This window comes from Meriones unguiculatus, chromosome 7 (genome assembly GCF_030254825.1).
Source record: "Meriones unguiculatus strain TT.TT164.6M chromosome 7, Bangor_MerUng_6.1, whole genome shotgun sequence".
Taxonomy (NCBI): Eukaryota; Metazoa; Chordata; class Mammalia; order Rodentia; family Muridae; genus Meriones; species Meriones unguiculatus.
Window position 1 is genome coordinate 36,604,522 of NC_083355.1, and position 12,738 is coordinate 36,617,259.

At 50.4% G+C, this 12,738-nt stretch overlaps 1 protein-coding gene across 4 annotated transcripts in view; it reads right to left on the minus strand.

The window, feature by feature from the left end:
* Positions 1–255: 255 nt before the first annotated feature.
* The window catches only part of Hnf1b (HNF1 homeobox B), a 51,792-nt gene continuing 39,309 nt past the window's right edge, over positions 256–12,738 (minus strand). For all 4 annotated transcript variants that reach the window (XM_021641470.2, XM_021641469.2, XM_021641473.2 and 1 more), the window contains exons 7-9: positions 12,055–12,249; positions 9,562–9,680; positions 256–1,216 (exon numbers count right to left, since the gene is read on the minus strand). In XM_021641470.2, coding sequence (XP_021497145.1) covers positions 1,196–1,216; positions 9,562–9,680; positions 12,055–12,249 — 335 coding nt within the window. In that variant the 3' untranslated portion in view covers positions 256–1,195. The remainder of the gene's footprint in view (positions 1,217–9,561; positions 9,681–12,054; positions 12,250–12,738) is intronic.

A 12,738-nucleotide genomic window follows, 5' to 3' on the forward strand; every position in this document is an offset into this window, starting at 1 on the left:
TGATACTTTTTGTTTCTGTGACAAGTGACCCAGAATTGGTGCTATGATCTTGTTGTCCCTGCGATGTCTGATGGTGCAAGCGACCTGTTTCTCACACTAAAGTGTGAGAAAAGCTGACAAGAACACTCTAAGATGACACAAGTGCAGGCCACCCCAGAGGATACACGCTGGGGCTCCATTGGACTCACAGGAAAGTCTGAGAGACCAGGCCAGGGGGTCTTGGCGAAGCCAGAGAGGGAGAGGAGAAATTCGAGATTCTGAGCAGTGACAAAATAAATTGCTTTAATGGGAGGCTTCCTGAGCCGGCTGTCAGCCACTCAGTGTCCCTGTCCTGGCATTTCTTAGAGGATCCGCTGGCTGTGCCCCGGGCCCACGGGAAGCTAGGGCGTCATGTTGCCACTATGTCCCACCCCTCTTGGGATCCAGAGGTGTGTCTTAACATGGGGGATGGGGAGCTAGCTGGCAGTCTGTCCAAAGTATGTCGTCCCTGTGGCCAGAGGGGTGGTGGTGATGAGATCCATCTCCCACTTCAGGTGGGTGTTTTTCCGTGGGGAAGGGGAAGGAGCAGGGAGCAAGTCACTTTTGGAATTTCAACTCTGACCTTTACAAAGAAAAGTGATAGACACTTTAGTATTATATACAGGGGTGGGGGTAGGTACATGGAAAGGAAATTGCACTTAATTACAGTAGTTTATAGTTTACACCCATTGGACAAATTTACTTCTTTAGAAGAAATCTTGAGATCATCTGGGATGGGAGAGGGGAGTTTGTCAGTATTTACAGTGTCTGGCTCAGTTCGATAGCACACGTCCTCCTTGGTCCAACTCGTCTCATTTCAGTAACAGATTCAAGTTTTTGCATCAGTTTGTTCGATGAAGGGCTGCAGCGCAGACTCCACGGTTTTCTCACTTCCTGTTGCACCATTTCACACTGGCCGCCTCTGGGAGAAACAAGAGAGCTTGGCATCTTGGGAGAGGCATCATGGCAATACTGCAGAGAACGGAAGCTGGGCTTCGGGCAGCACCTCCTGAGAGTGGCTTGTCTCTGGTGCTGGCAGGATGTCAGGTAAGCGGGGACCTCTCCGGGGCTCCCGAGTGCTTCTCAGGTCACTGGGCTTTTCTACGACAGCTACTCAGTGACTGATGGCGTGGAAAATGGGGTCCTCGTTGCTGCGCACAGAGTGGCTATGTGGGTATCACCAGGCTTGCAGTGGACACTGCAGAGGAGGAGAAAGAGGGAAAAGAGCTTAGCTGTGTGCACATAGGCTGTTAGTTCAGCTTCTCCAAGGGAGCTGACACCCGGCTCGGTCAGATGGCTCTGGAGGTGGAGGGCTGGAATGGGGTACTCAGCTGCCCAAGCACACTGCCTTCAGGAGAGCTTTCCCGGGCATTTCCAAGGAAAGAAGCACATTGCTGGAGACCCTGAAATAGTCCTGATTTGCTGACCTTAACCCTGAAGTGGGGTCACGTGAGAATGGTTCAGGGTGACCACAAAACAGTGGGGTGGGAGCTCCAGGGATCTGTGGAAGTAGGTCTCCACCTAAGACTCTGGAGAGCATGGCGCCCTAGAGCACTACTTCCCACACTTCGACGGAGCAAGCAGGAACAAGGATCCTGCTAAAACATAGCTCCATTTCTGGCTCTCAACCCTGGCTTAGGCCTTGGAGTTTGCGTGTGCGTGCACTCACAGCGCATGCGTGGATGACTGAGGGCAGCTTGCAGGAGTCCATTCTCTCTTCCCCCTACGTGAGTTACATGATCAAACTCAGGTTATCGGGCTTGGTGGCAAGCTCCTTCATTGGCGTTTCTAAGAACTCCTCGAGCTTCTGCTGACAAGGCTGGCCTCCCAGGAGCAGCAAGGCCACAGAGCAATTGAGGAAATCTCCCTTTGCTCAAAGTTCCCATCAGGGTGAGGAGCTTTGGAAATCATAAGGATCTTTCTCAAGGGTTGCTGTCATTAGGAAAAGACACCAGGAAAAGAAGCCAAGGGCTGAAGATGTTTGATGCCATACATCTGGGTGAGCAGAAGGAGACCTCAGAATATCTGGGGCCACTGCTGGGAGAAGCCACAGGACCCATGAGGGACAGCCTCCCCTTCCAGAGCCCCAGGCTTCATTCCCTGTGATCCTTTCAGAAAATCACGATCCTCCTTATTTATCTCCAAAGTCACTTTCTCCTATCCCCTCTTTTCTTCCCACCCTTTCACTTTTGTTAGTGTTGGAGCTTTCCCTTTCAGCCTAGTGGCTTGCTCTCTAAAGATGCCCCCTTTAAACACACACATGCTTCACACATGGACTCGTATAAACACGGGCCCCCATTATTCTCTTACTAGTCAGTGCTCTCCACTAGGACCCCGTGAGAGTGTCCATTTGACAGGTTAAGAGAGCGTGGTTCAGAGTGAGCAGGGATGGTCCAGTGGTTCAGAACCAGGAAAAACTGTGGAGCCGGGGCCTCAGGTTGGTTTTGGGTGACCTCCAACATGTGTCAGGGGCCAAGAGCATTCCTTCTACTTAGCTTTTGTTCTCAGTCAGATTATTCTCTGTGCTCCAGTTTCTTCATCTATGGAAGGGAGGCTGCAGTGGGCCTGGTTGCGTTAGTACAGGTTACGCTGCGTCAAAGGTGTGGCCATCCTTAATAACGTCTAGCATGGGGGCCCTTCCTCTGGTCTTGCTGCTCTTGAGGTACCCAGAGAGTGGACCTGAGCTACGCATTTGTGTGAGGAGCTGGGTTTCTGGTCTGTCTGCATTCTTGAGGCCTTGGTCAGGGCCCTCTGTAACCCTTTGCCTCCTCTTCTTGCCTCTGCCTCCCCCACCCCGTCTCTTTAATTCCCACTATCAGTCCCTTCCCCCCTTTTTCCTTTCCAATTTTCAGATTTGAGGTGGAAGAGAGAGAAAATGGCTTGTGACCTCGCAGCTCTCAATAGAAGAGCAAACAAGAAGGGCAGATAAGGAGACGCCAGTGAGATCCTATGACCTGTCATTAGGGATGGGCTTCCTAGCTATCAGATGTTTGCTCACATAATAAAATGGTGGCAGAGCCCTGAATGTTGTCAAGGAAACTGGAATGATTTGCTCCCTTCAGAGTCTAAACATAAACATTTGATAAGGCGTGCACGGGGGTCCCAACTTCACCGGGGGGCCCAGCCTAGAGGATCACCGAGGGACCCTCATCCCCAGAGGACTTGTTACATAACGGTGGTAGCTAATACACACTCCAGTTCCACGGTGTGCAGACGCTCTGTTCATGGCTTTGCACGCACACCTTCTATCTATCATGATTTCTTTTACATATTTACCTATTGCGTGTGTGCAGGCATCCACGTGCCACAGCTTGTGTGTGGAGGTCAGCGGACACCTGGCGGAAGTCCCTCCTCTCTTTCCACTGTGAGGGCGCTGCGGATCCAACTCGGGTCTTTACCTACTGAGCCTTCTTTCTGGCCTCCATCTACCCTGTGAGGCAGGTGGCTGGTATTTATTCATTTAACCCATTCCTGGGTGCCCGCTATGTATGCGTCCGGGGCGTGCAACTGTGAACACGACCTGCCTCTAATTTCACAGTTTACATTCTAGCAAGTTCGGACAATACGGCACTGAACATTACACGCACATATCATGTGTCAACAGCTTTTACGTGGAGATGAATAATCTCAGAAAGCAAGCATGGTACGTTCGGCTGACTTGAGGGAGAGGGGGGTCATTTAGGAAAGTGGTGACATTTGAATTGCATGAAATGAGGTGCGAGCACATAAAGTCCCATAAAGTGTGTTCCGGACAGAAGAGGCCAAATGGACAGTACTGAATGTGGTCACTTGCTGGCTGTTGTGAATCCTTGGTTCCACTGAAGCCCAGAGAGCAAAGGAGGAGCAGAAAGGAGGAGGGAGCTAGCAGCAGCAGCAGCCTGATCACCTGGAGCCTTGAAACTCTCCTTCTTCATTTGGTTGTAGCAGAGAGCTATTGGCAGGGGGGGAGGGGGTGGACATCGGAAGGACATGCTTGATTTCTCTCTTGAAGAGACGGCTCTGGCTCATGCAATCAGGCCACCCTGTTGCATGCAAGAGGAGAAGTAGCAGTCAAGGGCCCCTGAAGGAAGTCAACTAGAGACAGGAGAAACCTGACTTGGGCTAAGACGGTACCCACGGAAGTGGCGAGGAGTGTCGGACTAGGAATGTATTTGACGGGATTCCTAGCAGACTTAACTGATGAACAGGATGTGGGGTAATGGAGGAAAGAAGTAAAGTTTTAGAAGTGGAATTGCAGAACAAGGAGGTGACTTGGGGAAGGAGAAACTGGGGCGAAGGAGGAGTTCGTACTTTAGGTGAGCTGAATTTGGGAGGCGTGCTGCACATGTCAGGCTTGTGCGGGTCTCACGGTGTCAGTGCTTTCTCAGGGGGCAGGGCCCCCTCAGAGACAGACCCCAGGTGCCATTGGTCTATGCACTTGGCCCAAAGTCATGGGGTCGGTGGTGTGAGACCAGATGAGAAGAGGCCAAAGAGTGGTCCCTGGGCTGCTCAGTGCTCAGTGCTCCAGTGTTGAGAAGGTGAGTTGCCAGTTAAGGATGAGAGGAGGAGTACTGAGTGCTACAGAGTGAGATGGTGCCCTTAAATCCAAGGGGAAAGCGGGGAGTGATGGGCTGCGGCATGGCATCAGAAAGCAGCCACTGAATCTACAACATGGAGGTGGAGGTGATAGGAAAACAGTGGAGTATGAAGGCTAGAAGCCAGCTCACCCTGGTCTCAAAACTGAATTGGGAGTCCAAACAGCTCACTTCCGTTGTTAATTTCTGTTAGGTTAACTGCAGCTTTATTACGTGAAAGTACTAAGTTTGTGTTTATAATTTTGGAGGAGGGAGGACTACAATTGGTAGGGACCGACCATGGCAAAATTTGCACATTTAGCTATGATGCAAGAGCATTATCTTAGGGCTAGAGAGAGAGCCCAGAGGTTAAGAGCACTTGCTGCTCTTACAGAGGAGTGGAGTTCAGTTCCCAGCACCCATATAGCACTCATAACCATCCATAAATCCAGTCCCAAGGAAGTCAATACCACTTTCTGGCCTCCTTGGGCACATGCACATGGTGCAGAGACATAAAACACTAGTGTTAGGTGAAACACTAAAACACAGAAAACAGAAAGAAATACATGTTTATAAAAAAATCTGAGCGGGGCTGTAGGGTGAAATATATGTTCTTGGTGGTTCACGAAATTCCTTCTGAAATGCTGGGGACACCCAGGGTTACTAGCAAGAGGAACCAGATGTGACCCTGCTTCCATGCACTAGATGTTTCCTTGGGTCAAACATGGAGGGGTGCATTCTACTGGGGTCTTCTTGCACCCGGTCCTTGCAATGATCCCATAAAAGGGATTTCATTGTATACAGAAGGAAACGGAGGCTTCACATATTTCCCTGAGGGCATATGGGTGGAAAGTAGTAGAATTTTGAGACTGGATCTGGCCAGTGCCCAGGCTTGGCTCTCCTAGCCATCAGACCATCTTGCTTCTTTCACGCCAACCATGGGGAAAGTTTGACAAGAAGGGACAGCTGCAGGGGACACCTGATGAAGCAGCCTACCCGTCTCTTGTCAGCACCTCTGGGGGCTTCTTTTGACCTCTCTATAAACTAGGAAGTAAAACAGTGGCTAGAGAGAGTTATGGCAACAGGAGTGAGCTCACAGCACGCCTACACTGGTTCTTACTGAAGTCATTGCTTGGTACAGTCTTATTCCTGGATCTGCGGGACACCGCCACACGGGAGTTAAAACACAAACCCTCTTAGAAGGTAACTCACAACACCCAAGAATTTAAGAGGCAGGAAGGACAGGAGGAAGAGCTGCAGAGGACTATTGGCAGCCTAGGAATTTCTGAGACTTGCTCCTGAAGGACCCTGGAGCAGGTCTGCGGTAGCGACAGTAAGCACTGGGATCAGACAGTAAGCACACGTTCACAGCCCACATTTAGCCTTAGACCTGCGCAGCCCTGCATAATTATTCTGGTGCGTCAGCATGTATCGCTATCAGGAGCCCAGCGTGGTAGCACCTGCTTGCAACCCAGCACTTGGGAGGCGGAGGAGGGAGGATCACTGCAAAATTGATGCTGTATTCGTTTGTATAGTGAGTTCTAAGCCAGCCAGGGCTCCTTCCTCTTGGATCTGGGCTTCCAATCAGTTTCCTTCCTGCTGACATAAGCACTCTCTTCCCCACCTTCCATGAAAGCAGTAATTGGTTCATAGACTACCCAAAGGACCCAAACCATTATCTCAAAAAAAATTAACATAAAATAAAATAAAAAAGAAAGAAAAATATTTGGAGGTTTAACAGAGCTGGAGTAAGATAATTAAAGTCTGGTAGAAGTCTGGCTGTGGGTTTTATCGTTGTATGACATTATTCATCTCCCTCTTCATCTTGGAGCCTTAGTTTTCTGCATAAAAATATCTTCCTAGCAGGAGGAGGAGGGTTAGCCAGATAAAGTGTGGTAGATCAGCTGCCTTGAATGCCTGCTAGAAAATTGGAAGTACTAAAAAACAGCAGTTCTAAGTCCATTTCCCATTTTTCCATCTGTCTAACCATCCATCCATCCATCCATCCATCCATCCACCCATCCACCCGCTCACTGAACATTCCCCATGGCCCAAGCAGCTTTGGTACTGTGGGTGGCTCCTGATCCACGTGCTTTTTTGCTGGAAGGTGGGAGGAAGGGCACCTGTCTGGAAGCAGCATGGGAAACAGTGATCTAGAGCATACAAGACGGTGAGCCTGTGGGAGACACGGCCCTCGTCTTGAGACATTTTGCTCCCTCCTGTGAGAACATACAGACCAAGGATACTGAGGTGGCTACTGAGGAAGGCAGAAGGGGACACAATAGCCTTGTCAAGGAGCACAGGTGGAAGAAGGAATAGAGAGGGAGCTTCCTTCTGCATCTGACGATGTCCCCGATACCTCTCAGGCACTCGTGAAGACAGGGCAGGGTTTTCCCCACTTATAAAGGCAGCAACAGTCTTGGTGGGGAGAAACTGCCCAAGGTTGCACAGCAGGGGCTGGTGGACTCAGAATCAACTCAGGTGTCCTGGCTCTTCCTACCGCCATATAAGGCCTGCCAAATAGACACACGAGGGGTGTGTCCTTGTGGCCTGGACACGGCACGTGAGAGTTGATGGTCCCCCACACACACCAGCACATGGATTGCTGTGAGAGGGCCTTTTTAGCAGGCGCCATTCGACCTGGCGGTTCCCCTCACACGCTCAGTGAAGGACCCATTCTCTTCCGCATATCTCACGCGCCCGAACGCCTCGCAATGGTTTTGAAATAGTTTGTGGAAAACAATACTTCAAAACAAAGAAAGAACAGAAGCTGCTCGTGTGCCTGGTGCCTCAGTAACAGAGTTTTGTAGATCATCATTGCTTCAGCCCGCCCTTTTCCATTCTTCTGCTTTGGTTTGTAGGAAGGACGTTTTCTATTTGGAACTTGGCACACATGTTTAACTTTCACTCTGGTTCCTAATTACTTACAACAACAAAAGCACTGCCGATACAACGGGCACCTTTTCAAGAGAGGCGGCAGGTGTTTCAATGGAAAGAGTTGAGGATTTGGAGTCAAAGACCAAAGTCTGGAGGCTAAGTTCATGGGCATGACCTTCAGTAGGTCACTTTCCTTTCTGGGTTTCAGTTTATGTCTTTGAACTTAGAAGACTGCAACTGAATGAAAATGACGAGATAATGTTCACTGGAGAGAGGTATAAACTCTGAACTCTAAGGTGTTACTTTTTTTTTTGAGACAATGTTCCTCCTGCCTCGGCCTCCTGTATCCTGCTATTACAAGCTGCCAACCTGATTTTTTTTTCTTTTACGTTTTACTAGTGTACCAATGTTGCAGAGATGAGGATCTGGGCACTCATGAGATGTCCTGGAATACGGAGACAACTTTCTAATGGGTCTTGGAAGCTGCTCATGCAGCTTCAAGGTTGGCTAGCCACTCTGCCCAGAGGAGGGCAGAAGCCACGTGGGGGCTGAGGGCAGCATCTCTGGGAGCTTCTTGAAGCAGGTTAAGAGACCATTTCCTGGACCCAGAGGACGCGTTTCAACAAGCAGGCATCAAAGTCAACGTGGGAAAGAGCGACAATTAATCACCGCCCCGTCTAGGGCTGCCCAAGCGGCAGATGGACTGATAAAGAAGAGGGTATTCCCAAGGAGGGCTGCCGCGCCTGGCTGCCCCCCTGATTGAGATTGGTGAGCACAGATAAACGTTTTCCCTGATGGTTCTAAAGAGTGGGAAGTGCGGGAGTCAGAAGTCGAAGGGCAGGGCAATGGAGGGTTGTCTTTTAATCTTCTGTTGGGTGAGAGAAGACGGGCAGAGAGGGTCCCACACACCTCTCCTTCTCCGTCCCCCATTTAGGAGCCTAGTGACCCAAGCTACTCGTTTAGCAGCCGAGATGTACCAAGCACTTGACACACACGACCTCTCCAAACCCTTGAAACAAGTGGACGTTGGAGCTGTCATTTTCAAGGTGAAGGAATGAAAGCTCAAAGAAAATGGTAGAACCTGCCCTACTTTACTCTAGGACCCGAGGGAGACGAGTTAAGGAAAGAGTCAAGACGCCTAAGCCCGCAAAAGAGTCTGAGGAGACGCCAGTGGCAGTGTGGGAGGTGTGACTTCTGGGGCCCATGGGGGTGGGAAGAGACGATCAACAAGATCAAGCCTTGACAAGAGCTTCTGACGTGAAGTTCAAGGTTATCACTTCCTTATCTAGCAATCGATAGACACCAAACAGTTCCCACAGTACACAGACCCTGGCTGCTGAAAGGTCTTATTGTGTTACTCTGAAATCCACATCTCTGTTCAGACATCTTGTCCCGTTTTCTAATTCTCCGTGTCCCCTGGTAGCTCTCTGACTTGCAACTTTCCCTCTTGGCTGGCTCTCTTCATTACTCCATCACCTCTTTGGGAGGTGGGAATTACTCATCCACCAGGTACTGGCTGCTGGATTCCCCCACTTTCTCTGCACCAGGAAGTTGAGTTTAAGTTTCTTGATAAACCATCAAATGGGCACAGATCTCTGAAAAGGTCACACTGTCTCCGGGGGAGTCCTCAAACGGTTATTCCTTGAGCTTACAGTGTCTGAGGGTGGTAGGGGTTCTAGACCAAGAGAATCCATCACAGGACCCCTGGTTCTCCTTTCTCCTTACCCACTGACCACCTCTGCACAGCCGTCAGCTCACCAGACATGCTGACCTTCCCATCGCATCCCGGAAGAACCCTTTCTGTGGATCATCAATCCTCCCAGTCGGGAATACTCAACCTCAGGATCTAGTCACCCAGACGCCAGTGACCCACCCAACTTCAGCCTTCATTTAATACGCTGGTTGGAGAGCAATAAGCTCTTTTGGCCTGTGGCCCGTCTGTTTTGCCCTCTGACCTCAGCCAAATGAGGAGTCTCATAAGAATGAAACCATGGCTGAGGATACGCTCACTCACTCCACTGGTACCTTGAGGGTCTGAGTTATAAGCACACACACACACACACACACACACACACACACACACACACGCATGCACATGCCCTGTTGCCATTACCTGTTTACTGGAAGACATGCTGGTGAGGGTACTGATGCTACTGGTATCCGTGACCACCATCGCAGACGGAAACCGGGACGTGTGGGAATACTGAGGGGGCTCCTGCTTGTGTGCATACACTGGGGAGACAGACGGAAGACAAGCTCAGCATATACACACGGTCACAATACCCCCTAAAGCCACGCTGTAGCGCCCGCTTCCCTGGGGTGGTGGTTGGATTTGGAAAAGCAGAGTAAGATGGAGAAATCCTGGGTCCTTAATCAAGGTGCTTAATCTTGCTTTGGTTTCCTCTTATAAAACAAGGATGACAGTTGTTGTAGGAAAATATCGTATTTAAAATGCTCTGAACTAAATCTATAACCTTGTGCACACTTGCGTTTCCCTGACTTTGGGTGAAATAGTAGGAGCCTAAGCATCAGCAAGTGACCTTATTCACATGGAGTGCACCTTCTGGCTAACATGAACATCTGCCCAGCTGTGAACTCACTATTTCTGCCGCAATTCAAAGTCCACGTTCCCTCTCAGAGTCGTAGACTGGTTAACAATAGTAATTAGATGTACACGTAATTAACTGTCTAATTCTGAGCTGTTCCAGTTTTCACTACAATGATATCAACGTCTTATGAGCTCCCAAAAACATGAAGGGCAAACAAAAGGCAATTGACTCAAATAAGATCTCTGGGAGCATGTGACTCGGTATTTAGTTGTTTCAGCACCTGCCTACCACATCTGGAACCTCGTGACTCACATCAGCCATCCGTAAGGCTCATGCAGACTCTACGTCACCTGACTAATGAAAGCATGTGGCTGCGTGGCCACGAGGGAGGGACCAGTAAATTCCCAAAACATGGACTCTACCAAGGAGGCCCCAAGTACGAGATGGAGGGGAAAGCCACTGGCTGATGGCATTTCCTGGTCTAGCCCACCATGGGCTCTCTCTGCTGGGTCTGGAAACCCCATGGGTCGTGATGCTCACTGAGAAACTGTCCCAGCCAGGCTTGTGCTGTGAGGAGAAAGCACACTGCCAGACTCTAGGGGAAGGAGAAGGAGGCACAGGTGGGTCCCTGGCTCTGCTGCAGGCCATGGCAGGGTTTTGGAATGTGAGGTGCTGTTTAGAAACCAGCCCTGCAGGCCTGAGCCCTGAGGACAGAAGGCGGACCGTGGCTGCGCAGCGTCAGATACGTCATTTTTCTGAGGCCGCTGGAGGAGCAACTCAGATCCCCTTTGCCCTCCTGGCCTCTTCAGAGTGACTGAGCAAACACACCTTGCATTTCTGCAACACTCCGTGCTTCTGAAAGGCAGGTCACCTGTGTTTTCATTTCATGTTCACAATGACCCCATAAATATACTATTCCTATTTTTTTTTTTTTTTTTTGCATGAGGAAAATGAGACTCAGAGTAGCCAGTGTCTACATAGCTGTTTAAGACTAGTCTAGACTGGATGCTTAATGAAGCAGGCAAGTTGTCCATCCCTCCTATACTTCCTTCCCAAGCTTGAAGATTGGGTCTACTGCCAGGCTTACCCGCAACAGTGAGTCCTGGGGTCAGGATGGAATGCAGGGGTAGCAAATGTAAGGGAGGCTTAAAAGCTGAATGTGGGACCCTCTGGGCAAGGGGCAGAGTTATTTTCCACATGGGTCGATGGTTTTAATTTGTTTGGTGTTTATATTGTATATATTTATATGTTCATGTATGTGTGGGTGCACATGTATGTATGCGTGTGTGTGCCTGCATGTATATGTGTAGGCGGGCCAGAGGGTGACCTCAGTTATTGGTCCTCTGGTGTGGCCCATGCCAATCTTTGAGACTGGCTGAAACTCACTTTGAGACTGGCTAAGCTGTTGGCCAGTGAGCTCCAGGGACCTAAATGCCCCATCTCCCTAGGGCTTGCTACATGTCACCACACCCAAATCTTTGACATGGGTTCTGGAGACCCAATAACTGGCAGAGCTCTCCCTCCAGCCCTTGTTTGTTTTCTCCTCAGTGCCAGAGATCGAATGGAGGGCCTCATCCTTGTTAGGGGGCTCTGGCACGGAGCCGTGCTTCCAGCTCAAGCTTCGAGGCTTCTGATTACAGAGTTCCAGGGTGCCTGGACTATGGGTGTGAGGACTCCAGAAGGCTCATCTTCTTCACACAGGCAAATGGATCACAAACAGCACGCTAAGTCTGGCCATTTGGAGATGGCTGTTAATGTGATCCCAAGGGGAAGGTGGCCGTGGCGGATTGGTGGAGATTTTCAAGGAGGCTGGGCTGGGAAACTGCCAACTCCCCTTTGAGTGCAGGCCTACATCATTTTCCTCTAAACATCCCCCTTGGAATCGTGGGGCCGGGGAAGAGGACAGAAAGCAAGAACAACACATAAGAGCTGTGCCCGAGAAATTGCCTTGGTTGCTGATACACAGGGAAAACTAAACCGATCTTCTTCTGGGAAACTTGCAGTCATTCCCCCCAACCCCCACGCACGCACGCACGCACGCACGCTCGTGTCCTTACTGTGGGAGTTCTGTAGCTGCGTCACTGCTGCCATAAAGGGCTGCTGGGCCATATGACTGCCTGGGCTCTGCTGCATGAGGGGCTGCTGGTGAGGGCTGTGCAGCTGCTGGGAGAACTGGACGGGCTGTAGGGCCGCCAGGCTGCTAGCCACACTGTTGATGACTGGGACGCTCTGGGCTTGGGAGGTGTTGAGGCCTGTGGGGGGCAAAAGAGAAAGGTCAGAGTGGTACCAGGGGTGAGCAGAGGTGATGGGGGCAGTGTCAGCCATGGATAGAGCGCTCCCCACCCTCCCCACCCCCCTCACCCCCGCTCAGTGTGCCTGTGTCTGTCACTGGCCCGAGCCTGTGACAGAGGAGGTTGCATGGAAAGTGACTTTACACATAAGGGAAGTAAGACCTGAAGAGATAAATTTCTGAAGCCTGAAAGTCTCCCCAAAGCATCCGATGACCTTCCAAATTCAGTCAGCAGAGCCCTGGGAACACTGACTATTTGCTGGTTCTAGCCATGCTGGAGTATGGGAAGCCTGCCCTGGTGTCCTCTGCTATGATTAAGGATGTCCACTTTCCGGTATAGTTTATTACCCAGATCTGTCTTTCCAGAAGAGGGCAACACTCTGCAGCAGCCCCCTGCCCCCTTCACCTCTAGCCCCTGCTGCCCTCAAGTCAGAGGAAACCAAGCCTTGCT